The 27,195-nt window shown below is 43.6% G+C and overlaps 1 protein-coding gene across 2 annotated transcripts in view; it reads left to right on the plus strand.

The window, feature by feature from the left end:
- Positions 1 to 27,195, plus strand: part of cusr (Copper-only SOD repeat protein) — a 262,102-nt gene that overhangs the window by 95,509 nt on the left and 139,398 nt on the right. The window contains exons 1-2 of one of the 2 annotated variants that reach the window (XM_072557052.1): positions 22,358 to 22,973; positions 23,144 to 25,214. In XM_072557052.1, the coding sequence (XP_072413153.1) occupies positions 22,940 to 22,973; positions 23,144 to 25,214 (2,105 nt within the window). In that variant the 5' untranslated portion in view covers positions 22,358 to 22,939. Of the gene's footprint in view, positions 1 to 22,357; positions 22,974 to 23,143; positions 25,215 to 27,195 lie in introns of those variants that run through there. The other variant, XM_072557050.1, reaches the window with a different exon arrangement.

Below are 27,195 nucleotides of genomic sequence, written 5' to 3' on the forward strand. Positions count from 1 at the left end.
ATCCTACCTGCCAACGACTTGTCATATCCTCTCCTGGGTCTTCTTAGCTCTCTCTTTAGTTCTTTCCTGGCTAACTTGTAACTCTCAAGCACCCTAACTGAGCCATCACATCTCATCCTAACACAAGCCTTCTTCCTCTTGACAAGAGATTCAACATCTTTAGTAAACCATGGCTCCCATGCTCGACCACTTCCTCCCTGCCTATCAGCTACATACTAATCCAGGCCAGGCAGTAGCTGTTTCTTGAATAAGCTCCAGATTTCAATTGTGCCCCATCCCCTGCAGTTTCCTTCCCATCCTTTGCATTCTTAATTGCATCATAATTGCCTTTGCCCTGCAATAACTCTTACCTTGCAGCATATACCTATTCCTTTCCATCGCAAAAGAAAACATAACCAAATTGTGGTCACAATCGCCAAAGTGCTCACCTACCTCCAAATCTAATACCTGGCCGGGTTCATTACCCAGTACCAAATCCAATGTGGCTTTATCCCTTGTTGGCTTGTCTACATACTGTGCCAGGAAACCCTCCCGCATACATTGGACAAAAACCGACCTATCTAAAGTACTCAAATTATTGTATTTCCAGTCAATATTTGGAATGTTAATGTTATCCATAACAACTACCCTGTTACTTTCGCTTCTATCCAGAATTATCTTTGTGATCCTTTCCTCTACTATGGAAGTATTCAGAGGGCGATAGAAAATAAGGGTCATTTTGGCGATAGTGACCCTCCTAATAAGGGTCACCTTTCCTTTCCTGTATCCATCCTCAGTCCATACTACCTCAGTAGATGAGTCCATGAATGTCCTTTCTGCCACCATTATACTGTCCTTGACTAGCAATGCCACACCTCCCCTTCTTTTGCCATCTTCTCTGCACTTCCTAAAACACCTAAATTCCAGAACTTGCAACTACCATTCCTGTCCCTGCCATATGTCCAAAATGGCCACAACATCGAAGTCCTAGGTACCAACACGTGGTGCAAGTTCATACACCTTATTTCATATGCTCTTGGCGTTGAAGTAGACACACTGCAAACCATTTTCCTGCCTGCTGGTGAACTCTTGTGACCTTGAAACTATATTTCTGACTTCACTGCTCTCAAACTCCTGGACACAGGAACTATAATTTAGGTCCCTATCCTCCTGCTGAATTAGTTTAAACACTCCCAAAGTTCATTAGCAAATACCGCCCCCCCCCCCCCCCCCCCCCCCCAGGATATTGGGACCCCCTTGGTTCAAATGTAAACCATCCTGTTTGTAGTAGATCCACCTACTTTATTCTTACACCACATTTAAAATACAAACAATAAAGTGGAGTTGGCATAACTTTAACTCTGTTGAAATATTTACATTGATATATATAATATACTGCTCATCAACTGTTCCAATTTAGCAATATCCCTTAAATACACCCTTAGCATGGCAATTTAGAGTCAGAGAGTCATTCAGCATGGAAACAGACCTTCTGGTCCAACTCGCTAGTGCCAACCATACAACTAATCTGACCTAGTCCCATTTGCCAGCCTTTGGCCCATATCCCTCTCAGACCTTCCTATTTATATACCTATCCAGATACCTTTTAAATCTTGTAATTGTACCCACCTCCACCACTTCCTCTGGCAGTCTGTTCCACACATGCACCACCCTCCATGTGATAAATTTAACCTCAGGTGTTTTTTAAATCTTTGCCCTCTCAACTTAAATCTATGCCTCCTAGTTTTGGACTCCCCTATCTGAGGAAAAATACTTTGGCTATTAAAGTTATCCAGGCTCCTTATGAATTTACAAATTTCTATAAGGTCACCCCTCAGCTCCGAGAGAAAACCTCCAGAAAAAACAATCTCAGCCTATTTGGCCTCTCTCTATAACTCAGACCCTCCAACTGTGGCAACATCCTTGCAAATAGTTTCTGCACCCACTCAAGTTTAACAACATCCTTTCGATAGAAGGGTGACCAGGATTTTACTCAGTATTCTAAAAGTGGCCTCACCAACATCCTGTACAGCAGCAACACGATGTCCCAACTCCTGTATTCAATGTTCTGAGCAGTGAAGGCAACCCTACCAAAAGACTTCTTCATTACCCTGTCTACGTGCCTCTCCACTTTCAAGACCCTTTGCCTGTTTGATCTCTTAGAACCTTACCATTAACTGTATAAGTCTTGCCTGGTTTGCTTTACTAAAATGCAACACCTTATATTATATAAGTTAAACTCCATCCGCCACTCCTTGACCCATTGACCTATCTGATCAAGGTCACATTGTACTTTGAGATAATCCTCTTCACTGTCTACTCCACCATCTGCAAATGTACTAACCATGCTTCCTTAATTCACATCCAAATCATTTATATAAATGGCAAAAAACAGTGGACCCAGCACCAATCCTTGTGGCACACCACTGTTCACAGACCTCCAGTCCAAAAAGCAACTCTCTGCCATTGTCAGCTACCTTTAAAACAATTATGTATCTAATTGGCTTGCTCCCCTGGATCCCATATGATCTAATCTTACTAACAAGTCTACTGTGCGGAACCTTGTCGAATGCTTTGCTGATATCCTTATAGACAATGCCTATCGCTCTGCCTTCATCAACCTTCTTTGTCATCTCTTCAAAAAATCAATCAAGTTAGCGAGACAACTTAACAAAACAACTTCGGTGTCATGTCCTGTCTTCTCACTCAAGTCCAAGAGAATGAAAAAAATGCAAACATGAATCTAGCAGCAGGGAGAGAATTCAAGCTTTTTGCTGCAACAGGAAGAGATCTGTATCAAGCAGCTTCAACTCCAAATCCCAACTTCAGCAACTGAAAAAAAAACTAAAATCCTGGCTCTCTGTTTGCCTGACTCCACCCACTCATGCTCCTTTTGTTTAATTTTTTTAAAAACCCGAAAGCTATTTAGTCTATTTCCATGGAGATGATACCAGGTTTCAACAGCCCTCTTCAAGAGAAACAGGGCAGAACAAATCTGTCTTAAAGGCATATCTCAAGAATACTTTTCGGCTAACTTTCTTTTGTACTCTAATTTGTCGCCTCTTATTAATCTTTATGTAATTCTTTGCTGTTTTTAATATTCTGTCCATCCTCCTGACCTGCTACCTATCTTTGCACAATTATACATCTTTTTTTTTAACTTTGATACTAACTTTAACTTTTTTAGTTAGCCATGGGTCCATCCTTCGAATTTTGCTTATTTATTGGAATGTATCTATTCTCTGCCTTCTGGAATGTCTCCTTGAATGTTTACCACTGTATCTGTATTGACCTTTCCCTTAACCCAAATTACCAGGTCATTTTGCTAGGTCTACCCTCATAGTTACCCTTGTTAGTAGGCTTGGACCCACACTTCTCTCCCTTAGATTGTATATGAAATTCATTAATACTATGGTCGCTGATATACAGGGGTACTTTTACAATGAAACCAGTAATTAATCCTGTCTTGTTGGCCAAAACCAGGACAAGTGTAGCCTGCCCTTTGGTTGGTGCCATAATATTCTAGAGTCAAGATTAGAGTGGTGCTGGAAAACCACAGCAGATCAGGCAGCATCTGAGGAGCAGGAAAATTGACGTTTCGGGCAAGACCCCTTCATCAGGAATCCTGATGAAGGGTTCCTGCCCAAAATGTTAATTTTCCTGCTCCTCGGATGCTGCCTGACCTGCTGTGCTTTTCCAGCACCACTCTGATCTTGACTCTGATCTCCAGCATCTGCAGTCCTCACTTTCACCATAATATTCTAGTCTAAGAAATTATCCCAAAGTTAAATGAAATCCTCATCTCGAATACTTTTTTCCTTCTAATATTGTCAGTATTTATGGAGGTTAAAATCCTCCATGTATCCTTCTGAAAAGCTCTCAGTAGTTATTCCTTGATACCCTGTCCTGCTATGTGGTTACTGTTGGCAAGTCAATATTTTCTTGCCTTTATCATTCCTCATTTTTTAAATAAATATTTTTATAGAAAAAATAGTTTTTAGGTTTTTTACAAAATTACAAAACTAATACAAAATAGTGTAATCTCTTTACAGTATAGTAGCAATATCGGTATATAAAAAACTAACTACTAATCTACTCTACAGACTATCAAACCACAAAATAAGATATAAAAAGAGAAACTCTATATATTAGCAGAAAAAAAAGAAAAACTACATTATAGTAAATAACTAACAACAAAAAAAGGAGAAAAAGTAAATAAATAAATAAGCATTCAAAGTAAAATTATGTCAAGTCATAACAAAACTGGTATTTATATGGGATTCTTCCCTCCAGGGGCCCCCAAACCGATAGACATAATCCTCATGGCTAAACAAAGGCCGATGCAGCTGCATCGATATAGTTCAGAAGGGCTGCCACGTTCTATAAAACAATTCCGTTTTTTGGTGCACCATGTTGGCAAGGAAGTCTAGAGGGATGTATTCCATAGCAATTCTATGCCAGTTCAAAAATCCAGAACTTTCAGATACCCAGCATGCTAGTATGTTTTTCCTTGCACAAAAGGCGAGGATAGAAAATAATTTCTTCCCATATCTATCTAGAGAGGGAAGGTTGGAAGAGCTCAAAAGGAGAGACACCGGGTCTAACCCAATCTCCATTTCCAATATCTTTGCCAAAGCATTTGCTACACTGTCCCAGTATCTACGAATCATATGACATGTCCACAAACAGTGACTGAGTATCAACTTCTATTTTACATTTAGGACACATTGGAAATTCTCCTGCCTTAAACCTTGCAAGTTTCTCTGGTACTATATCTTCAATTGAATAGCTTGAATCCTATTACAGATAGAGATCTTCCTGGCATTTTCCCAGATGTCCTCCCACATTTCTAAGGGGATTTCCATCCCTAATTCTTGAGTCCAGGTTTTATATAGCCATTCCATGTCCTTCGAAACATTTTACCTCGCGGGTGATCGAGAGTATTGACCGAGGGTGGGCCCATCAGCCGAAGCATTCTCCTTTCTAAATCCGATTTGTAAGGATTGGTCATCATATGGTCTTTTGTACGAAATCTCGTAATTGAAAACATCGAAAGAGATCCTTGCTTGGCAACCCAAACTTCTGACGTAACTGGTCAAAGGACATCATGACCTCCCCATTAAATAAATCTCCCAAACAGGAGATTCCTCTGGACTCCCAAATTTTAAATCCAGCATCAATCAGCCCTGGCTGAAATCCCAGCATTCCCACTTTAGAAGTATAGGGGAAAGTTTTTTTGTAAATTACCCTCACCCTGTCGTATCATCTTCCAAGCTTTGATTGTATTCAGGACAATCGGGCTTTTACAATGAACTGTGATAGTTCTCATCTTATCCATAAACAATAGATTGATGATGGGGCATTTTGATTGGGAAGCCTCAATATCCAGCCAAACTGATTGTGAATCACAAGAGACACAGTCAGTCACATATGATAACAGAGAGCTCAGTTGGTACTTCCTAAAGTCGGAAAATCCAGACCTCCCCTTACTTGTGGGAGCTGTAATTTATCTAATTTGATAAGGGGCCGTCTATGATTCCAAACAAAGGAACCAAGCCAGCCATAAAACTTACGCAGCGCTTGTCTTGGCAACATCAGGGAGAGCATTCTCATGGAGTATAATAAATGTGGGAGGATATTCATCTTAGCCAAAGCTATTCTTCCTAACCAGGATAACTGGAGGTCCTGCCTTATTTTCTCTAATAAATGAATGTAATTAGCTTTATATAGTTGACCAAATTCCAGGGTAATAAAAATCCCTAAATAAAGAAAACCTCCCAGTGACCACCAAAAGGGGAAGTGAGATCCATCCGCGAAGTTGGATATGCTGCTAAGACCCCCTACCAGCATGGCCTCTGATTTCGTGAAATTAATTTTGTATCCTGAAAACACTCCAAATAAATTAACCACTTGAATTAAGCAGGGCACAGATAGTCAATGGATCATTTAAGAAGAGAAGAACATCATCTGCATAAAGGGTAATTTTATGCTTGCCTGATCCTTCCTCCCAGGCCGTTTATACTGGGGTCAGTTCGGATAGCTTCCGCCAGCGGTCCGATCACTGGTGTAAATAGTAGTGGTGAAAGAGGGCATCCTTGACTGCAACCTCTGCTGACACTAAAACTATCCAACTTATGCCATTAGTAATCACTGCTGCTTTAGGGTCATTATATAAAACTTTAGGGGTGGCATGGTGGATCAGTGGTTAGCACTGCTGCCTCACAGCACCAGGGTCCCAGGTTCGATTCCTGCCTAGGGCGACTGTCTGTGTGGAGTTTGCACATTCTCCCCATGTCTACGTGAGTTTCCTCCAGATGCTCCGGTTTCCTCCCACAGTCCAAAGATGTGCAGGTCAGGTGAATTGGCCATGCTAAATTGCCCATAGTGTTAGGTGCATTAGTCAGAGGGATATGGGTCTGGGTGGGTTACTCTTCGGAGGGTCGGTGTGGACTGGTTGGGCCTCAGGGCCTGTTTCCACACTGTACGGAATCTTATCTAAAAAAAACTGTGACCCATTTAGTAAAAACCTCTCCAATACCAAACTGCTCCATAGTATAAAAAAGGTATGGCCATTCTACCCGATCGAATGCTTTCTCTGCATCCAGGGAGACAACTAATCCTGGTATTGCGTTTTGCTGGCAGACTTGTACCATATTTAACACTCTTCTGATATTATTAGTAGATCTGCGACCTTTAACAAACCCTGTGTGATCCTCTTTTATAATAAATGGCAAAGCCTTCTCCAGCCTAATTGCCGGCACTTTGGAGAGAATCCACATTGAATAAGGATATTGGCCTGTATGAGATACAATTGTCTGGGGCTTTCCCTTTCTTGAGGATGAGAGAGATATTTGCTTCTCTCAGGAGGGTGGGAGACCGCCCTGACTAAATGAGTCGTTGTACATGTCTATAAGTGATCTGGCCAACTCGTCTCTAAACTCTTTGTAAAACTCAGCCTGAAATCCATCTGGCCCAGGTGCTTCACCACTCTGGAGTTGCCTCACCGCCTCCTGCACCTCGTGAGTTGTCAGGGGGGCATTCAAAGAAGACAACTCCTCCAAGGTTATGCCTGAAAGATCCAGATTCTTAAAAAAGGACTCCATCCTCCTCGCTCTATCTGCGCAGCCCTCCGACTGGTACAACTCAAAATAAATGTTTCTAAAGCTGAGTTGATCTTCTTAGGATCACGAGTCAAAATACCAGCACTATCTCTAATAGATGTAATGGATTGGGGAGCTTTCTTCTTTCTGACAAGGTATGCTAGATACCTGCCTGGCTTATTGCCGTACTCAAATAATCTCTGCTTTACAAATAGTATCTCCCTCTTTGCTGTTTGAGTAAGAGTGGCATTCCTGAGGGCTGTAATCAGCTGTAATTTAATTATGGACGGCCTATCAGCATACACTGACTCAGCTGCCTTCAGGCGAGCCTCAAGCAGACACTATTGTTCTCCCTTTTTGTCTTTTCCGGGTCGCAGAATGTGAGATAATTAGCCTGGGCGCAGATGCCTTAGCAGTCTCCCACATCACCGATGGGTTGCTGGCCATACCTATATTAATGTCCCAGAAATCTTTAAACTCCTGCAAGAACTGCTGCCTCACAGCGCCAGAGACCCGGGTTCAATTCCCGCCTCAGGCGACTGACTGTGTGGAGTTTGCACGTTCTCCCCGTGTCTGCGTGGGTTTCCTCCGGATGCTCCGGTTTCCTCCCACACTCCAAAGATGTGTAGGTCAGGTGAATTGGCCATGCTAAATTGCCCGTAGTGTTAGGTAAGGGGTAGATGCAGGGGTATGGGTGGGTTACGCTTCGGCGGGGCGGTGTGGACTTGTTGGGCCGAAGGGCCTGTTTCCACACTGTAAGTAATCTAATCTAATCTAATCTAATCTAAAAGTATTCTATGAACTTACTATCCTTCAGTAGGAAAGGGTCCATATGCCAGTGTCAGGGCTCTATCTTATCACCCCCACTAGTCTTAACCTCCATATAGACAGCTGCATGATCAGAAATAGCTATATTCCCTATTTTACAGAAGAGTATTGAATTCAGAAAGGTCGAGGGGACAAAAAACATATCGATTTTGGTATGGCACTTATATAGGTTAGAGTAAAAAGTAAAATCTCTACCCTCAGGGTGAAGACACCTCCACACATCTACCAGTCCCAGCTCCCTATTCAAATCAATCAGCTGCCTAGATCGCAGAGATATGCCTGCAGAGCTCCTAGGTATCCTATCCACCTTGGGATCAATAATACAATTAAACTCTCCCCCTATAATAATGTGACATACCCCAAGAGCCATCAGCCTGGAGAATGTATCTGTTACGAATTTAAAAGCATGTACTGGGGGCAGTATACATTCACAATCCCGTACTCTTCTCTGTATATTCGAGCTTTAAGTATTATAAACTGTCCAGACTCATCTTTTATCTGGCCTAACATTTGGAATGGAAGATTTTTCCGAACAAGAATGGCCACTCCCCTACTTTTCAAGTTGAAGGATGAAAAGAACACCTGTCCAATCCTCCCTGCTGTATCTTCAAGTGCTCCTTATCAGTTAGGTGTGTCTCCTGTAAAATAGCTACATCAACCCTCTCTTTTTTAAGACTTAATAATATCTTTTTCCTTTTTATTGGCAAGTGGCTCCCTTTAACATTCCAGGTGCACCATTTAAACAAATGACTAGCCATGATTGCTCAAGAAAGTCCGAGGTCCCCCGGAGGAAGAACCCCACACAACAGACATTGAGTAAAAACTGAAAACAATTCACGTAAGTTTAAAAAACAACCTTTACAAAACTAGTAAAAGTTACTCCCAAAAAATAATAACATAAAACATAGCTAAGAGGGGACTTTCCCCCTTGTACACAGGGGGCACTCCTACAAGCCAGTAAGCCTGTCATAACTCCTTCCAGCTGGAGCTATGCCCTTGCCCCAGACATCGCAAAATAAAATGAACAAATACCAATGTCTTATAACAAGGAAATTAAAAGTGGGCATCCAGCCCACCCCCTCCATATTATTACCCTAGGCGTTCGTAACAAAGCAGCATCGTGAAAACATATATACAAAATTACAGTCCCAGAAAATATTCAAGGAAAATTTGAAAAAAATTCAAAAACACCCCCCAGCAACCAGATAAGCCAAGTAAATTATAAATAAAAATTAAAAGACAAGCCCCCCCCCCCCCCCCCCCCCAGGAATAGATAAGAAGAAAAAAGGGGGAATGAGGAGACAAAACAGAGGGGTAAAGAAGAAAAATAATTATTCATATAATTCAAGTCCTTCAGTCTATTTAAGAGCATCCAAAAATTCTTTTGCTTTTTCCGGTGAACCGAAGTTATATACAGACCCTCCATGACTGAGGCGAAGCGTTGCTGGGTATCTGAAGGAGTACTGAACATTTAAATCCTTCAAATGCTTCTTTACCTCATCAAATGCCTTCCTCTTATGTACTACAACTGGAGAGAAGTCCTGGAACAGCATTATTTTGGATCCCTTATATACCATGGCTTAGGGATCCTCCCCAAAGCTCTGAAGGCCTCCTGCAATATTTGTCTTTCCCGGTAGTGGTGGAATTGCACTAGGACTGGGCGGGAGCTCTGGTCCGACCTGGGCCTGTGAACAACAACCCGGTGGGCCCACTCAACCCGCACATGGCCCAGTCCTGACTCCAGCTTCAGCAGTTGTGGGAACCTTTGCTCCAAAAAATCCACAAGCTGGCCTTCCTCCACCTGTTCGGGAAGGCCCAGCAACCGAATATTCTTCCGACGACCTCAATTTTCGAGGTAGCCAATCTGTCCTTCCAAGGTCCAGACTCAGCGTTCCAGAGCCCGGATCTGACCCACAGAGGATTCAGCAGCGGTCTTGGAGGCTTCGACTCATTGCTCTGCCCTTCCAACGCGCTGCCAAGTTTCTTGATCTCTCGGTCATGCTTCTGCAGCATGACGTAGATTAACTCCCATCCGGACCGGGTTTCTTCCATTGAAGCATCAATCTTCTCTCGGAGCTTGATAAACTCCGAGATCAGGCTCGCCTCTGCAGGTGAGTCCCCCGGGGCAGCCATGGATGCATCTATTGCTGTGGTGAGGGGGTAGTTGGCAAACTTGGACCTACTGGATCGCCACCATCTTGAATCCCCCATCATTCCTCATTACTACCCAGACTGCTCCCATATTCTGGTTTCCTGAATTTAGGTCAATCGTCTCTATTGTGCTAACATCATCTTTAATTCACTGTACCACTCCTCCACCCTTCCCTAGGGTCGAGTCCTTCCTGAGTGTCACAAACCCTACAATGGTGGCTCAGTGGTTAGCACTGCTGCCACAGCGTCAGGGTCTCAGGTTTGATTCCAGCTTTGAATGACTGTCTGTGTGGAGTTTGCACTTTCTCCTCATGTTTGCGCAGGGTTCCTTCAGATGCTGCAGTTTCCTCCCACAGTCCAAAGATGTGCAGGTTAGGTGAACTGGCCAAACTAAATTGCCCATAGTGTTCAGCAATGTGTAGTTTAGATGAATTAGTCAGGGGAAATGTACAATAATAGATTAGGAGAATGGGTCTGGATGGGATACTCTTCAGAGAGTTAGTGTGGACTTGTTGGGCCGAAGGGGACATTTCCACACTATAGGGATTCTATGATATATAGGTTCCAATCATGGTCATTCTGAACCCACACCTCAGTTATGGCCAATAAATTGTATTTATTTCTCTTAATTTGTACTATAGTTTATCTGTTGTGTTTTGTTTGTTACATGTATTCAAATACAGTGCCTTAAGTTTGTCCTTTTATGATTGTTGCAACCTTTTGTCTAATCTGCTGATATGCTCTTAAATCTGTATTCTCTGTCCCTTCCTGTCCGTGTCTGCTTATCATTTCCCACATTAATCTCTTCCTCTGTTGCCTTTTTCCCACTCTTTGATTCATCACTACTTCCCCAATTTAATTACTATATCCCATTGTTTAGTGTAAAACTCACTCTACTTCCCTCGTTATGCAGTTCATCAGAACAGTGTGAATATGGTTCAAGCATGAATGATCCCATCAGGACAGCTCCCATTTGACCCCAGAATTGGTGCCAGTGCCCCATGAAGCTGAACTCACTTCTCCACACCAGTCTTCCAACTTCATATTCATCTCTCCATGCCTTTTTACCCTCTGCCAATGTGGTTGTGCATCTTGTTCAAATAGTTCTCAGAGATTATTATCATTCAGATTCTTTCTCTGCTTCTTGCCTCATTTATATGCTGTTTGCTATCCTCTGTGCTATGGAGAGAAACAAAGCAGCAACAATTCCCGACATGAAAGTCAAAGCAGGTACCCCCCACTCCGACCTGCCATTTGCGCCTCTGTTCCTTTATATTGGACAGTAATCCCTGAAATCTTAGGGAACTGCTTCACTGGCAGCAACCACCTGCAACCCACATCCATGGAGATTGACATTGGACATGCACCAGCCTCACCATATCATCACGGCACACTTAGAATACAGTCCTCCCCTTAATATTGTATTCTGGAGCATACTAACATCGTACTCCTGCTTCCAAACTGCTTGAACTCAGCAACAGGAACAATTTCATGGATTAGAATGGGGTACATCTCAGGAATCTTAGCCTGTTCTCTTAGTGCCCATTCATTTTGTGCCTACTTGGATATTCACAGCATCTCTGCCTTTCTCACCATCTCACTCAAAACGTAATGACTCACTGGACTTCTGTCTTACCTTGCTGTTTAGTACAAACACAAAACTAGGCAGTTTGTCATAGAACATAGAAGGCCTTTCGGCACTTGATGTTGCGCAGACCTGTGAAAATAATCTGATGCCCATCTAACCTACACCATTCCATTATTATCCATATGTACGTCCAACTCTCTGAGTGAACTACCCTTAATATCTGTCCTAAATCTATCACCCCTCAATTTATAGCTAGATCCCTTTGTGCTAGCCATCACCATCCTTGGAAAAAGGTTCTCCCTGATCACCCTATCTAACCCTCTGATTATCTTATATGTCTCAATTAAGTCACCTCTTCTCTCTAACAAAAACAGCCTCAGTTCACTCAGCCTTTCCTTGTAAGACCTTTCCTCCATACCAGGCAACATCCTAGTAAATCTCTGAACCCTTTCCAAAGCTTCCACATCCTTCCTGTAATGTGATGACCAGAACTGTACGCAATACTCCAGGTGCAGCCTTACCAGTGTCTTGTACAGCTGAAGAATTACCTCGTGGCTCTGAAACTCAATCCCCCTACCAATAAATGCCAACACACCATATGCCTTCTTAACAACCCGATCAATCTGGATGGCAACTTCTAGGGATTTATGCACCAGAACACCGAGATCTCTCTGTTCATCTCCACTGCCAAGAATTTTATCTTTAGCCCAATACTCTGCATTCCTGTTATTTCTTCTGAAGTGAACTACCTCAGACTTTTCCGCATTAAACTCCATTTGCCTCTTATCTATGCCCCTCTGTAACCCACAACATCCTTTGGCACTATCCACAACTCTGTCTACATTAGTGTCATCTGCAATTTACTAACCCATCCTTCGACACCCACATCCAGATCATTTATAAAAATGACAAACAGCAGTGGCCCGAAAACAGATCCTTACAGCACACAACTGGTAACTGAGCTTCAGGATGAACATTTCCCATCAACCACCACTCTCTGTCTTCTTTCAGCTCGCCAATTTCTGATCCAATTCGCTAAATCAATTGAAGGAGATTCGCTAAATCACCTTCAATCCCAAAACTCTGTATTTGTGCAATAGCCTACCGTATGGAACCTTATCAAACACTTTAGTGAAGTCCATATACACCACATCAACCACTTTACCCTCATCCACCGGTTTGGTCACTTTCTCGAAGAACTCTAGAATGTTAGTTAGGCATGATCCATCCTTCACAAAACTCTGTTGACTATCCCTAATCAACTTATTCCTCTCTAGATAATTATAAATTCTATCTCTTATAACCTTTTGCAACACCTTACCCACAACTGGAGTAAGGCTCATTGGTCTATAATTGCCAGGGTTGTCCCGACTCCACTTGTTAAACAAGGGAACAACATTTGCTATCCTCCAGTCTTCTGGCACTACTTCCATCAACAATTACAACATGAAGGTCGAAGCCAAAGGCTCTGCCAATCTCCTCCTTGACTTCCCAGAGAATTCAAGGATAAATCCCCTCCAGCCCAGGGGTCTCGTCTATTTTCAGATCTTCCAAAATTGCTAAAGCTTCCTCCTTGTCAACCTCAATCTCATCTAATCTTGTGGCCTGTATCTCCATATTCTCACTAACATTGCCCTTTTCCAATGTGAGAACTGACAAAATTTATTCATTAAACGCTTCTCCTATGTCCTCAGATTCCACACGATACGTTCCAGTACTATCTTTGATTGGCCCTAATCTTACTCTAGTCATTCATTTATTCCTCATGTACCAATAGAAGACCTCAGGGTTTTCCTTGATCCTATTGGCCAATAACTTCTCATGTCCCCTCCTGGCTCTTCTTCGCCCTCTTTTTAGATCTTTTGTGGGTAACTTATAACTCTCCAGCCCCCTTCACACCTCATTCTCACATAAGCTTTCTTCTTCCTTTTGACAAGAGCTTCAACTTTAGTAAACCACGGCTCCCTCTCTCAACAACTATCTCCCTGCCTGATAGGTACATATTTATCAAGGACCCGCACTAGCTGTTCCTTGAATAAGTTCCACATTTTAAGTGTGTCCATCCCCTGCAGTTTCCTTCCCCATCCTATGCATCCTAAATCTTGCCTAATTGCATCATAATTGCCTTTCCCCTAGTTATACCTCTTTCCCTGTGGTATATACCTATCCCTGCTCATTGCTATTGTAAACATAACCGAATTATGGTCACTATCGCCAAAATGCTCACCTACCTCCAAATCTGGCTGGGTTCATTCCCTGGTACCAAATCCAATATAGCATCACCCCTTGTTGGCCTGTCTACATCCTGTGTCAGAAAACCCTCCTGCACACATTGAACAAAAACTGACCCATCTAAACTACTTGCACTATAGTATTCCCAGTCAATATTAGGGAAATTAAAGTCCCCCATAACAATGTCATGTTTGCAAGCAGTAACCAATCAAGGGGGTGGACATGTTACTGTATGGCAGCATGCAACATCAATGTCATATCTTCAACATGTGCTAGCAGCTCACATCACAAATACACTGCATACGCCTCAACCAAGTGGCAATGTTTCAAAGTCTGAGTGCACCAATCCTCAGTCACGTCAAGAGGGGCTGCCATCAATCAGGTGATAAAGGTGGAGTCAAGTGCATCATCAGATGCTTGATGGTAATGGTAGAGTGGGGGGGGACCTATTGGGGCCTGAGTTTTTATTCATTTATGGGATGAAGGCATCACTGGCTCATTCAGCATTCATTGCTCAACCCTAACTGCCCAGAAGGCACTGAAAGGTCAACTACATTGCTATGAGTGTGGAGTCACATGAAGGCCCAACCAGGTAAGGGCAGAAGTTTCCTTCACTAAAGAGCATTACTGGACCAGATGGGGTTTCCCGACAATCGGTTTATGGCCATCATGAGATTTTTAATTACACTTTTATTAAATTTAATTCAAATTCCATTGTCTGCGATGGTGGGATTCAAACCCGGGTCCCCAGAACATTATTTGTCTCTCTGGATTAACAGTCCAATGATAATACCACTAGGCCCTCACTTCCCTATGGGTCTACACATTGTGTTGTCAGTTTACTCACTGAGCTAATGGGCTTGTTCTCAGACGTTTCATCACCATGCTAGGTAACATCATCAGTGAGCTTCCAGTGAAGCTTCCAGTTCTGTCCTACTTACTATTTATCTGTCTCAGTTTGTTTGTGATAGATGATATCACTTCCAGTTTTGTTTCTGAGAGGTTGGTAAATGGGGTCCAGATTTATATGTTTGTTAATGGAGTTCTATTTGAACGCCAACCCTCTCGGAACTCCTGTGCATGTCTCTGTTTAGCCTGTCCTAGGATGGATGTGTTGTCCCAGTGGAAGTGGTGTCGTCCTTTGTCTGTGTGTAAGGATACCAGTGATAGTGGGTCATGTATCCTGGTGGCTAATTTCCTTCCTGATGTAGTGTTTGTCGCAGTCCTTGCAGGATATTTTGTATATGATGCTCATTCTACTGGTTGTTGGTATGGGTCCTTTAAATTCATCAGGAGCTGTTTCAGTGTGGTGGTAGGTTTGTGTGCTACCATGATGCCTAGGGGCCAGAGTAGCCTGGTGGTCATCTCTGAAATATCTTTGACAGAGCAGTGAGGAGAGAAGGTGAGGTGAAGCGAGGGCTGCCGGGAAGGTAAGGGTTTAATTTATATTTGGGCAGTGGCTAAACCTAAGATACTACACGGTAAAAACAATGATTGCAGATGCTGGAAACCAGATTCTGGATTAGTGGTGCTGGAAGAGCACAGCAGTACAGGCAAAATCCTCCTCGGATACTGCCTGAACTGCTTGCTCTTCCAGCACCACTAATCCAGAACCAAGATGCTACATGTGTAGTATCTCCCTCCCGCACCTCCCCCCCCCCCCCCCCCCCCGCCAATCCCAATCAGAAGAAAAAACTCGGTAAGGTAAAGTTTTTATTTCTTTCTTATCGTCCTTTTTCATATATTTAAGTGCATTGTTTGATTTTGGTTAGTCCATATAAAGCTAAGCTTACAATGGCTGGGGACCTCAGACCCATGGCGTGTGCCTCTTGCTTGATGTGGGAGCTTAGGAACGTGTCTGACACTCCTGACTCTTACACTTGCAAGAAGTATGTCCAGCTGCAGCTCTTGTTTGACCACATGACGGTTCTGGAGCTGTGGATGGACTCACTGTGGAGCATCCGCGATGCTGAGGAGGTCATGGATAGCACGTTTAGTGAACTGGTCACACCCCAGGTTATAATTGCTGAGGGAGACAGTGAATGGGTGACCAAACGGCAGATAAAGAGTAAGAAGGCAGTGCAGGTGTCCCCTGTGGTCATCTCCCTCCAAAACAGCTATACCGTTTTGGATACTGTTGGGGGAGAGGGATCACCTGGGTGAATAGCCAGTTGTCTTGGTGCATATAGGCACCAACGATATAAGAAGAAAATGAGATGAGGTCCCGAAAGAAGAATTCAGGGAGCTAGGAGAGAAGTTAAAAGGGAGGACCTCAAAGGTAGTGATCTCGGGATTACTATCAGTGCCACATGCTAGCCAGCGTAGAAATGAAAAAATAGGCAGGATGAACACGTGGCTTGAGAGATGGTAAAGGAGGGAGGAGTTCAGATTTGTTGGACATTGGGACCGGTTCTGGGGAAGGTGGGACTATTACAAAATGGGCAGTCTACATCTGAACCAGACCGGAACCAATGTCCTTGGGGGAGTTTTTGCTACCGCTGTTGGGGAGGTTTTAAACCAATGTGGCAGAGGACTGGGAACCAGAACAGAAAACAAGTAGGAGACTGGAAGAATCATGAAGATAGCATTAATAAAGAGAAGAGTAGGCAGAGAGCACGTGAGCGCAAAAGAACTCGTGGCCTGAAATGCATCTACTTTAATGCAAGGAGTATAATGGGTAAGGCAGATGAACTGAGGGCTTGGATTGGTGCCTGGGAGTATGACATTATTGCAATCACAGAAACTTGGTTAAAGGAAGGGCATGATGATTGGCAACTAAATGTTCCAGGATATAGTCGCTTCAGACAGGACAGGGAGGGAAGTAAAAGAGGGGGGTGGAGTTGCATTGCTGGTCAGGGCTGATATCACGGCTGTGCTAAAGGAGGACACTATGGAAGTCTTGGGTAATGAGGCATTATGGGTGGAGCTGAGAAATAAGAAGGGTGCAGTCACATTGTTGGGGCTGTATTACAGGCCTCCCAACAGTGAGCGTGAGGTAGAAGAACAAATAGGTAAACAGATCCTGGAAAGATGTAGAGGCAACAGGATGGTGGTGATGGGAGATTTTAATTTATCCAACATTGACTGGGATACACTTAGCGTCAGAGGTCTGGATAGGGTAGAATTTGTAAGAAGCGTCCAGGAGAGTTTTCTAGAGCAGGATGTCAATAGTCTGACGAGGGAAGGTGCTATATTGGACTTGGTACTGGGGAACGAGTCAGGACAGGTGGTAGAAGTTGCGGTGGGGGATTTCTTTGGGAACAGTGACCACAATTCTGTAAGGTTTAGAATACTCGTAGATAAAGAAGAGAGTGGTCCTAAGGGAAGAGTACTAGACTGGGCCAAGGCCAATTATATCAAAATTAGGGAGGAGCTCGGAAATGTGGATTGGGAGCAGCTATTTGAAGGGAGGTCCACATTTGATATGTGGGAGGCTTTCAAAGATAGGTTAAAGATAGTGCAGGATAGGCATGTCCTGTTGAAAACAAAGGATAGGAAAGGTATGATTCATGAACCGTGGATGACAGGAGAAATCATACGACTAGCCAAGAGGAAATGAGAAAGGTACATAAGGTCCAGGCAGTTAAGCACAGAACGGGCCCTGGAGGAATATCGGGAGAGTTGGACAAGTTTTAAACGGGGAATCAAGCGGGCTAAAAGGGGTCATGAAATAGCTTTAGCAAGCAGAATTAAGGAGAATCCCAAAGCATTTTATTCTTATATAAGAAGCAAGTGGGTAACTAGAGAAAGGATTGGTCCACTAAAGGATAAGGAAGGAAGGCTATGTGTGGAACCTGACAGAATGGGTGAGATTCTGAATGATTACTTTGCATCAGTGTTCACTGAGGAGAGGAACATGATGAATGTTGAGATTAGAGATAGAAGTTTGATTAGTCTGGATCACATTGACATAAGTAGGGAAGATGTGTTGGGTAGGCTAGAGGTTATTAAGGTGGACAAATCCCAGGACCGATTGGGATCTATTTCAGGTTACTGAGAAGGCGGGAAAGGAAATATCTGGGGCCCTGACAGATATCTTTGTGGCATCCTTAAATACAGGTGAGGTGCCAGAGGACTGGACGGTTGCTCATGTTGTCCCCCTGTACAAGAAGGGTAGTGGGAATTTCCCGGTAACTACAGACCAGTGAGCCTGATGTCGGTGGTGGGGAAGTTGCTGGAGAGGGTACTGAAGGATAAAATCTATTTATATTCAGAAAAGAATGGGCTTATCAGTGATAGGCAACCTGGTTTTGTGCGGGGGAGATCGCGCCTTACCAATTTAATAGAGCTCTTCGAGGAAGTGACCAAGTTGATAGATGAAGGAACAGCTGTTGATGTCATATACATGGACTTTAGTAAGGCGTTTGATAAGGTTCCCCATTGTAGACTAATGGAGAAAGTGAAGTCACATGGTGTGCAGGGTGTTCTAGCTAGGTGGATAAAGAACTGGTTGAGCAACAGGAGACAGAGAGTAGTAGTTGAAGGGAGTCATTCGAAATGGAGAAAGGTGACCAGTGGTGGTCCACAGGGGTCAGTGTTGGGGCCACTGTTGTTTGTGATATACATAAATGATCTGGAAGAGGGCACTGTTGGTATGATCAGCAAGTTTGCAGATGACACAAAGATTGGTGGAGTAGCAGAAAGCATAAGGGACTGTGAAAGAATACAGGAGTATATAGATAGACTGGAGAGTTGGGCGGAGAAGTGGCAGATAGATTTCAGTCCAGACAAATATGAGGTGATGCATTTAGGCAAGTCTAATTCTAGAGCGAATTATACAATGAACGAAAGAGCCTTGGGAAAAGTTGATGGGCACAGAGATCTGGGAGTGCATGCCCATTGTACCCTGAAGGTTGCTGCACAGGTGGATAGAGTGGTCAAGAAGGCATATAGTATGCTTGCCTTCATTGGATGGGGTATTGAGTATAAGGGCTGGCTGGTCATGTTAAAATTGTACGGGATGTTGGTTCGGCCGCATTTGGAATACTGTGTAAAGTTCTGGTCGCCACATTACCAAAAGAATGTGGATGCTTTGGAGAGGGTGCAGAGAAGGTTTACGAGGATGTTGCCTGGTATGGAAGGTGCTAGCTATGAAGGGAGGTTGAGTAGGTTAGGTTTATTTTCACTAGAAAAAAAGGAGAATGAGGGGGGACCTGATTGAGGTTTACAAAATCATGAAGGGTATAGACAGGGTGGATAGAGACAAGCTTTTTCCCAGGGTGAAGGATTCCATCACAAGAGGTCACGTTTTCAAGGTGAGAGGTGGAAAGTTTAAGTACTTCATACAGAGGGTGGCGGGCGACTGGATTGCGTTGCCAGCAGGGGTGGTAGAGACAGGTACAGTAGATTAAGATGCGTCTGCACAGTTGCATGAGTAGGTGGGGAGCAGAGGTATACAGATGCTTAGGAATTGACTGACAGATTTAGACAGTACATTTGGATCGGCTCAGGCTTGGAGGGCCAAAGGGCCTGTTCCTGGGCTGTAAATTTTCTTTGTTCTTTGTTCTATATGGTAGGGTGACAAGAATCTCCAGGTGTATTGCGTCTTCATGTTTTGGTCCATTGTGCAGGAATTGGCATATTGCACTTATTGGGTAACCGTTGCTCCTAAATGCTTTGTATAGGTGCTTCTCCTCAGCTTCTCATAGTTCCTGGGTGCAGCTCATTTAAATAATGTTCTGATGCAGCTCCATTTGTAGGAGTTGGGATGGTTGCTTATGTAGCTGAGTATCTGGTCAATGTGTGTGGCTTTCCTGTAGATGCTGGTCTGCAGCTCTCCATTGACTTTTCGTTCTACATTGACATCCAAGAAGGGGAGTCAGTTATTGTTCTCTTCCTCTTTGGTGAATTTTATACCAGTGAGAATGTTGTTTATGTGTTCATGGGTTTCTTCTAGTTTGTCACACTCTGTGATGATAGAAGTCTCATCCACATAGTGGACCCAAAGCTTAGGCTGGATCACGGGAAGGATGTTTATTCTAACTTCTGTATAACTGCTTCTGCTGTAAGTCCTGATATTGGTGATCCCAGAGGCATCCCATTGATTTGTCTGTATATCTTGTCGTTTGAATGTAAAGTGGCTTATGATGCACAGATCCAGTAGTTTGAGGATGTTGTCCTTGCTGATGGAGTTGGCACTGTCAGGTGTTTGTATCCCTGTTTGTCTTGCAGTGAGGCCAGTGTTTCTTTGGCTAGGATGATGTTTATTGATGTGAACAGGGCCATCATGTCAAAAGAGACCATGACGTCGTTGTCCTCTATCTTGGCATTTTGATGATGTTAAGGAATTCCTGCAGCACTAGGAGCTGCAAGAAGCTGAGGAGGAACCCCCTACAACATATTCAGGAACAAGGGTTACCTGATAAGCACAGTCCACCGGTTCCTCCACAATAGACCAAAACAAGAAGACACAACATGCCTGGAGACTCTAGTCATCCTACCCTACATCAAAAACATTTCAGAGATGACCGTCAGACTACTTGAGCCCTTAGGCATCATGATAGCCCACAAACTTACCACCACACTAAAACAACTATAGATGAAGTTAAAGGATCCCATACCCACAGCCAGCACAATGAACGTAATATACAGAATACCCTGCAGGGACTGTGACATACATTACATTAGTCAAACCAGCAGGAAGCTAGCCACCAAAAGACATGACCAACTATCACTGGTATCTGTATACACAGATGGAGAGGGACATCAGTTTGATTGGGACAATGTATCCATCCTTGGACAGGCTGAACAAAGACACGTACGGGAATTCCTAGAGGCCTGGCATTTAAACCAGAACTCAATTAACAAACATACAGATCTGGACTCCATTTTCCAACCTCTCAGAAACAGAACTGGAAATGATATCATGCACCACAACAAATTAAGACAGATAAATAGCAAATGGGACAGAACACCAACACTTCACCAGAGGCTCACTGATGAGGTCATCTAGCGTGGTGATGAAACATCTGAGAACAGTGGTCACTCCAACAGATACTTTCATTGATAGAAGCATCTGTGACAGGTAGGTTGATGATGATGACACCAAGTAGATTTTTGGTGTTTTCAGGTACCTCACCAACTTTCAATAACTCAGTCCAGCAGCCATGTTCTTTAGGATTTCATCAACTTGGTAAGTAATTGTGGTGCTAAATCATTCTTGATGATGGGCATTGAGGACACCAACCAAAGACCATTTTGTGCTCTTTCCCACCCTCAATGCATCCTCCAATTGTTTCAACGTGGAGGGCTCATCAGTTGATGGGAGGTGTTAGATTGTAATTAGCAGGCGATTTCCTTGCTCATGTTTGATCTGATTCCATGAGACTTTGTTGCGATCGGAATCAAAATGAAGAACTCCAAAGGCACTTCCTTTCTGATTGTGTATACTACAGAGTCATCGCCTCTGGTGGGCCTGTACTGGTCATGGGACAGAACCTACCCTGATATGGTGATGTCTGGGACATCATCTGTCAGATAAGATTCTGTGAGTTTGGCAATGCTGGTTGTTGCTTGCCTAGTCTGTGAGACAGTTCTCCAAATTTTGGCAAAAGCTCCCAGATATTGGTAAGGAGGACTTTGCAGGGTTGACAGGGCTATGGTTAGCTGGTGTTGTTTCCAGTACCTAGGTTGATGCTGGATGGTCTGTCCAGTTGTACTCTTTTGTTTAGACTTTGTAGCAGTTTTGATACAACTGGAGTGGCTAGCTAGGCTTTTTCAGAAGGCAGTTAAAAATCAACAACATTGCTGTGAGTCTGGAATCATTTTTGACTGTGTAATCAAGTTGTTTTTTGTCTTGTAGCTTTACCATGACACCACTGCCTCCCTGATGACCTCTGTTGCAGGGGTGAGAAAGCTATCATTGAGGCAAGGCTGATGCTTTTGTAACAGCATTTCATTCTGTTGAAATGTAGAAAGCAAAATTCACCTCCGTTGAGCTGGATACAAGAACTGTAGAGAAGCTGATTTCTCCGCGCATTATTTTTGGCTTTGCAAGACTCGGTCCTTGGCTGCAGATGCTGGGAACTGAGGTCATTCACTACCTCATTCCTAATCCACTCTTAGGATATTCCACTCCCCTCCCCATGGGCCCATGACATTTCTTTCCGGCATCAAGCCTCCCGGTGTGACTCTGGTGTGTTCTGTCTGCCCTGGTATTCAAGTTCGAAAAGTGTGGTGCTGGAAAACCACAGCAGGTCAGGCAGCATCCGAGGAGTTGCTGTCATTCCTGATGAACAGCGTTTGCCTGAAGCGCCGACTCTGCTGCTGCTCGGATGCTGCATGAGCTGCTGTGCTTTTCCAGCACCACACTTTCCGATTCTGACTCTCCAGCATCTGCAGTCCTCACTTTCTCCTGGTATTCAATTTCCCTTATATCACAGCAATTGTAGCTTCCTGCAACTGGGTGCAACTTCCCTTTAAGACGATAGACTGCCTTTAAACAGAGAGGTCGAGCCGCAATAGGTGCGCTCAGCTCCGGCTCAGTGCGGGGTAGGCAGGGAGACAGAGAGAGAGGCAGCAGCAAGGGCTCTGATCCACCCGATTTAACCTTGGAACGGACGACGGGGAGGCACATCTGCCTTCCTTGTTTCCTTTCTGTCTGGTTCTGTGATTCATGCAGCACGCAAGCCAATTCCATCAGTAAGGCAGCCCTTTGCCCAAAGTTTGGAGCCTTCTGTGACTTAATCCCTGTCGCAATTACTGTTGGGAATCGAAGACAGAACCGGAAGATCGGAATCACGCCTTGACAGGATTGAAGTCGCTACTTTTTGTGCAGACATCTATTTTTCAATTGAAAAACATTTAATAGACTATAAAATTATGTATAACTAAAATAAATGAAACACAACTCTCTGATAAAACTTAGGAAGCTCCCGCCTTTAGAAAGCACATTCAGACAGCCCGAGCCATGGAAAGTGGGCTGAACAATATCTGAGCTACCCAATTGCCAGGCAGAAATTCCAGTGAGCTGAGTTATAAGTCAAGCTGCTGTCAGCAGTGAGCCAGACACTGAGTTGCTCCCATTCTCTAGTTACCGGCTCCAGTTCCCCAGGGCAGCAACATGAAGTGGAGCTTGCTGCTCGCTGCACTGTTCGGTAAGTTTAGACTGTCATGAACTTTTCACACTTTAATACTTGTGAGTCGAATGCTGCAGTGTCTCCGAGTAGTTCTCTAAGACTTAACATTTAAAAGTATATTTTGTTAAGAGACCTCTTGATGTACAGCGGAGGGATGGGATGTAATGAGGTTTCATTTTTTATTAAAGGGTCAGTGTCTGCCGAGTTGTACCGAGCTGATGTAAACATGGCAGGGATCCAGGGCACACTGCAGTTCAACACCTCCTCCCGAAATATCCAGATCGATTTGGAGGCCGATTGCGAACAGTTTTCCATCTCCCTGCACGAGTTCCCGGTCATGTACGGGAATTCCAGGGACCCCTGTAACGAGTCAAACATCGGCGAGAAAGTGTACAGCTTCATGGCGAACACTACAAACAGCACCGTGATGGAGGCCAGCCTCTTCCAGATCACATCGGACCTGTCCGATCTCTCCGTCACCATCCAGGGCTGTGCCAATGCTTCGAAAGCGTGTGCCACTGTGAGGAAAGTTGGCAGCACCTCGACCTGGCAAGGGAAGTTCTTCTCGTCGGTCGCCGGTCAGGTCTACATCCGCCAGAATGCTGGTGAGAACACATGGAGAATCCTCACCGATCTGATGGCTATTGCAGAGAGCAGCAAAGGAGTGCTGAATGTGACCCTCTACCTGCAAGCAGGGGCAGAGAACTGCTCCCTGGCTCCAGAGACTGGCACATTGCTCGGCACATTTAAAGTGGGCACCCCTTTATCCCCTGTAAAAAGTCGCAGTGATGGTGTCATTTTACCAGACAGGACCCCCAGCCTCTTTCTGTATATGCATAACGGCACTGAATGGTTTTGCACTGAAGTTCAGGAGCTAAGAGCAAAGGAAGTCTGTGCTTCCATAGATATGAAAGGTGTCAAAGGAACTTTCAAGTTTCATCAAGTTTCCCCATTTGATGCCACCAGCTACACTGTATCTCTGAGGAACCTGCGCCAACTGGCTGGCCCCTACCATGTTCACCGTTTCCCAGTGCCCCCACGCCGTATTCCTGGAGATGAGCTTTGTGCGAATGATAATCTAGGAGGGCACTGGAATCCATTTGGGAAGGTTCCTTCTGGGCCACTCTATCCCCAAAATGCAAATGAAACTCATGATCAATATGAAGTAGGGGATTTGAGTAAAAGGCATGGCTTCTTAACTAACCTGAACACATTTGAAAGCACCTTTAAGGACTGGAATCTACCACTGTTTGGGCGAAATAGCATTGTTGGACGTTCTGTTGTTATCCACCACCCCAATTCATCGCGATGGCTGTGCGCTACAATTGAGTACCTCAGTGAAGTCACAACAGCAGTAGCCTTATTTACAAGCCCAGTGTCAGGCAGAATCATTTTTCAACAGCTGAAAAGCAACCCCTATTCGGACTTGTCTATTTTTATGGACCTTTCCTATACCAACTCATCCACTCCAGCAACCACTGGTCACCTTTGGCACGTTCACAAATATCCCATTAGCTCTGAATTGGATTCTGATTCAAATATTTGCTTAAGTACCAAGGAAATTTTTAACCCTTTCGGAGTGGATACTGGTAGTCAGTATGACACAGAGTGCGGCCCAGACAGTCCTTTCAGATGTGAAGCTGGAGACTATGCCAAGAAACATGGAGCACTTGAGCTGACCAGCGACAACAGTGCAGTTTCCAGCAAGCACTTCTTTACTGACTCCACATCAGCACTTTCTGGGCAACTTTCCATTGTTCCTCGATCGGTGGTCCTTTATGAAGCAAATTCCGCAACCTCTTTCTTAGCTTGTGCTAATATAACCTTTCTTCGCCCCATTTCAGTAGAGATTGATTCATGGAGGGGTGTTGATGAAATAAATGTAAATGTGACATTTAAACAAATTTCAGATTTAGACCATACAAAGGTGCAGGTGACTTTAACTGATCTGAATCCTGAGGCAGGACCTTACAGCATCCATACTCTTCCCATCAGAGCTGGTTTGTCTAGCACCGATATTTGTTCTGACTCTAGTGTTGGAGGTCGTTACAACCCGTTCCATGTAAATGAGTCTTTATCTCCTGAGCCATCCAATGGTACAGTTGACCAGTATGCAGTTGGTGATCTCAGTGGGAAATTTGGAACACTGGATAGATGGAACCAAACAACTCAAAAGTACATGGACGGGAACATGCCATTGTTTGGGCCTCACAGCATCATTAGACGTTCACTGGTTATTTACCGTACAAATGGATCACGGTAAGTTTTACAAACATGCTAATTCCTGTTGCCGGAGGCTGCTTGAATGGTATCTATCTTCTCAAAGCCCTTCACACGTGTTTTGTCTTGAGGTTTGCAAAAGTACTCTTTCCCTTTTCTTCAAATCTACTTCTCTCTTCAGAAAGGTGACGCGTGAGAGCAGTTCCATTGGCAGGGAGTTATCCATTACTTGCTGGTTTTTATGTGCAAGTATAGACAGGGAGTGACAGCAACCTCCTGAACAATGGGAGTGTCATAACCCACTCCCGATTTTTACCCAGAATCCATGTGCATACTTTCCATCCAAGATGACTAGGCAGAGATGAGGAAAGGAAGCTAAAGTTGATTGTTTTCCCAGCTTATTTTGGAACTTATGGCTCAACCAAACTGCCACACTGTATTTAGAACATAGAACAGTACAGCACAGTACAGGCCCTTTGGCCCACAATGTTGTGCCGAGCATTTATCTCAATCTATAATCAACCTAACGTATGCAGTTCTTAGATTTCAGAGATCATTCAGGATGTTCTTGATCTGAATATATTTCAAAGTTGAGAAGTTAGATGAAAAAGTACGAGTTTAGCATTCCAGAATTTGAAGCGGATTTATTCGCAAATCCTTCAGCAAGATTGGTTTATGTTTTAGAATGCTAAACTCCTAGCTTTTCATTTTAATATGTTTGAAAAGCGTTCAATTTCTCCTGTGCTGTCTTATCAAGTATGACTTACGTTTCCTCCCCTTATTCTTGTCCCACTACTAAAGCCATGTAAGGAGTCCAGAATTTATCCTTCAAAGGACAAAATGTCTGTGCACATGCAGCAATCCCTTTAAAATGTGAATCCCTGTGCATGGGGAGGTGATGACCTCGAGGTATTATTGCTAGACTATTAACCCAGAGAGCCAGGTAATGTTCGAGGAACCAGTGTTCAAATCCCACCATGGTGAAATCCAATAAAAATCTGCAGTTAATGATTGTGAAGCAGTTGTGTATTGTTGGAAAAATCCATCTAGTTCATGGATGTCCTTTAGAAAAGGAAACATCTTGCCTGGTCTGGCCTGTATGTGACTCTAGACCCACAGTGATGTGTTTGACTTTCAATAGCCCTCTGGGCAATAACTACTGGTCTCACCAGCAATGCCTACATTTTGTAAATGAATTTGAAAAAAATCTCCTGATGGATTATATACTGTAACCACATTGGAAATATTTCTACTTGGTATTTGTTTTGAATCTATGAAGTGTCTTGGAGCATTTACTGTGTTTAATGTATTAAATAATCTATGTTGTAGTTGCACTTCCTGTATTCCACCTTCAATACGAAACTGTTTTGATGATTTGAGTGAGGAGGGAAAGTTGTCATGAGGTAATTTGCACCAATTTTAAGGCTGGGTTCACCTAAATGGATTCTGAAATTACAGTTTTCAAGGCTACTCCCATTGTAGGTTGTAAATGTACCCACTAATAACAATGTAAGTACTGACTGTCAGGTGAAGATTCCTACACTAACCAATTGCCATCAATGGGTTAGTGTGGTCTGTACTTTGTAACTCTTTTAAAGTATTTGCTAATTGTGTTACCAGCTACTAACTTTCTCAATGGGCAGAGATGTGAAAGCAGACAGAAACTAAAGCAGATTGAGAAAGTCAGGGAACTGGCAGACAGTCAAGATCTTGCGCAGCAGTGTGTGAATGTATTGTACAACACAATGCTTTTCACCTAGTATTTAAGATATGCTATGGGTAAAATGCTAGCCATTCCTTCAGTGTAAAGGTTGTTGGAAACATTTGTTTTGAGGTTACTACCTGGGATCCTGATTAAATTCTGACACTATAAAATACAAAGGCATTTGTTGGTTGAGGTTAGATGATCATGTTTCCGTTTTCTGGAAAATAGAGACTATTATTTAAGCTCGGAAATCCATACGATACTGCAGTTCCAGGACAGCTGGTAATAAATTATTTAGAAAGATTTTCTTCAATA

Source organism: Chiloscyllium punctatum, chromosome 38, assembly GCF_047496795.1.
Source record: "Chiloscyllium punctatum isolate Juve2018m chromosome 38, sChiPun1.3, whole genome shotgun sequence".
NCBI lineage: Eukaryota > Metazoa > Chordata > Chondrichthyes > Orectolobiformes > Hemiscylliidae > Chiloscyllium > Chiloscyllium punctatum.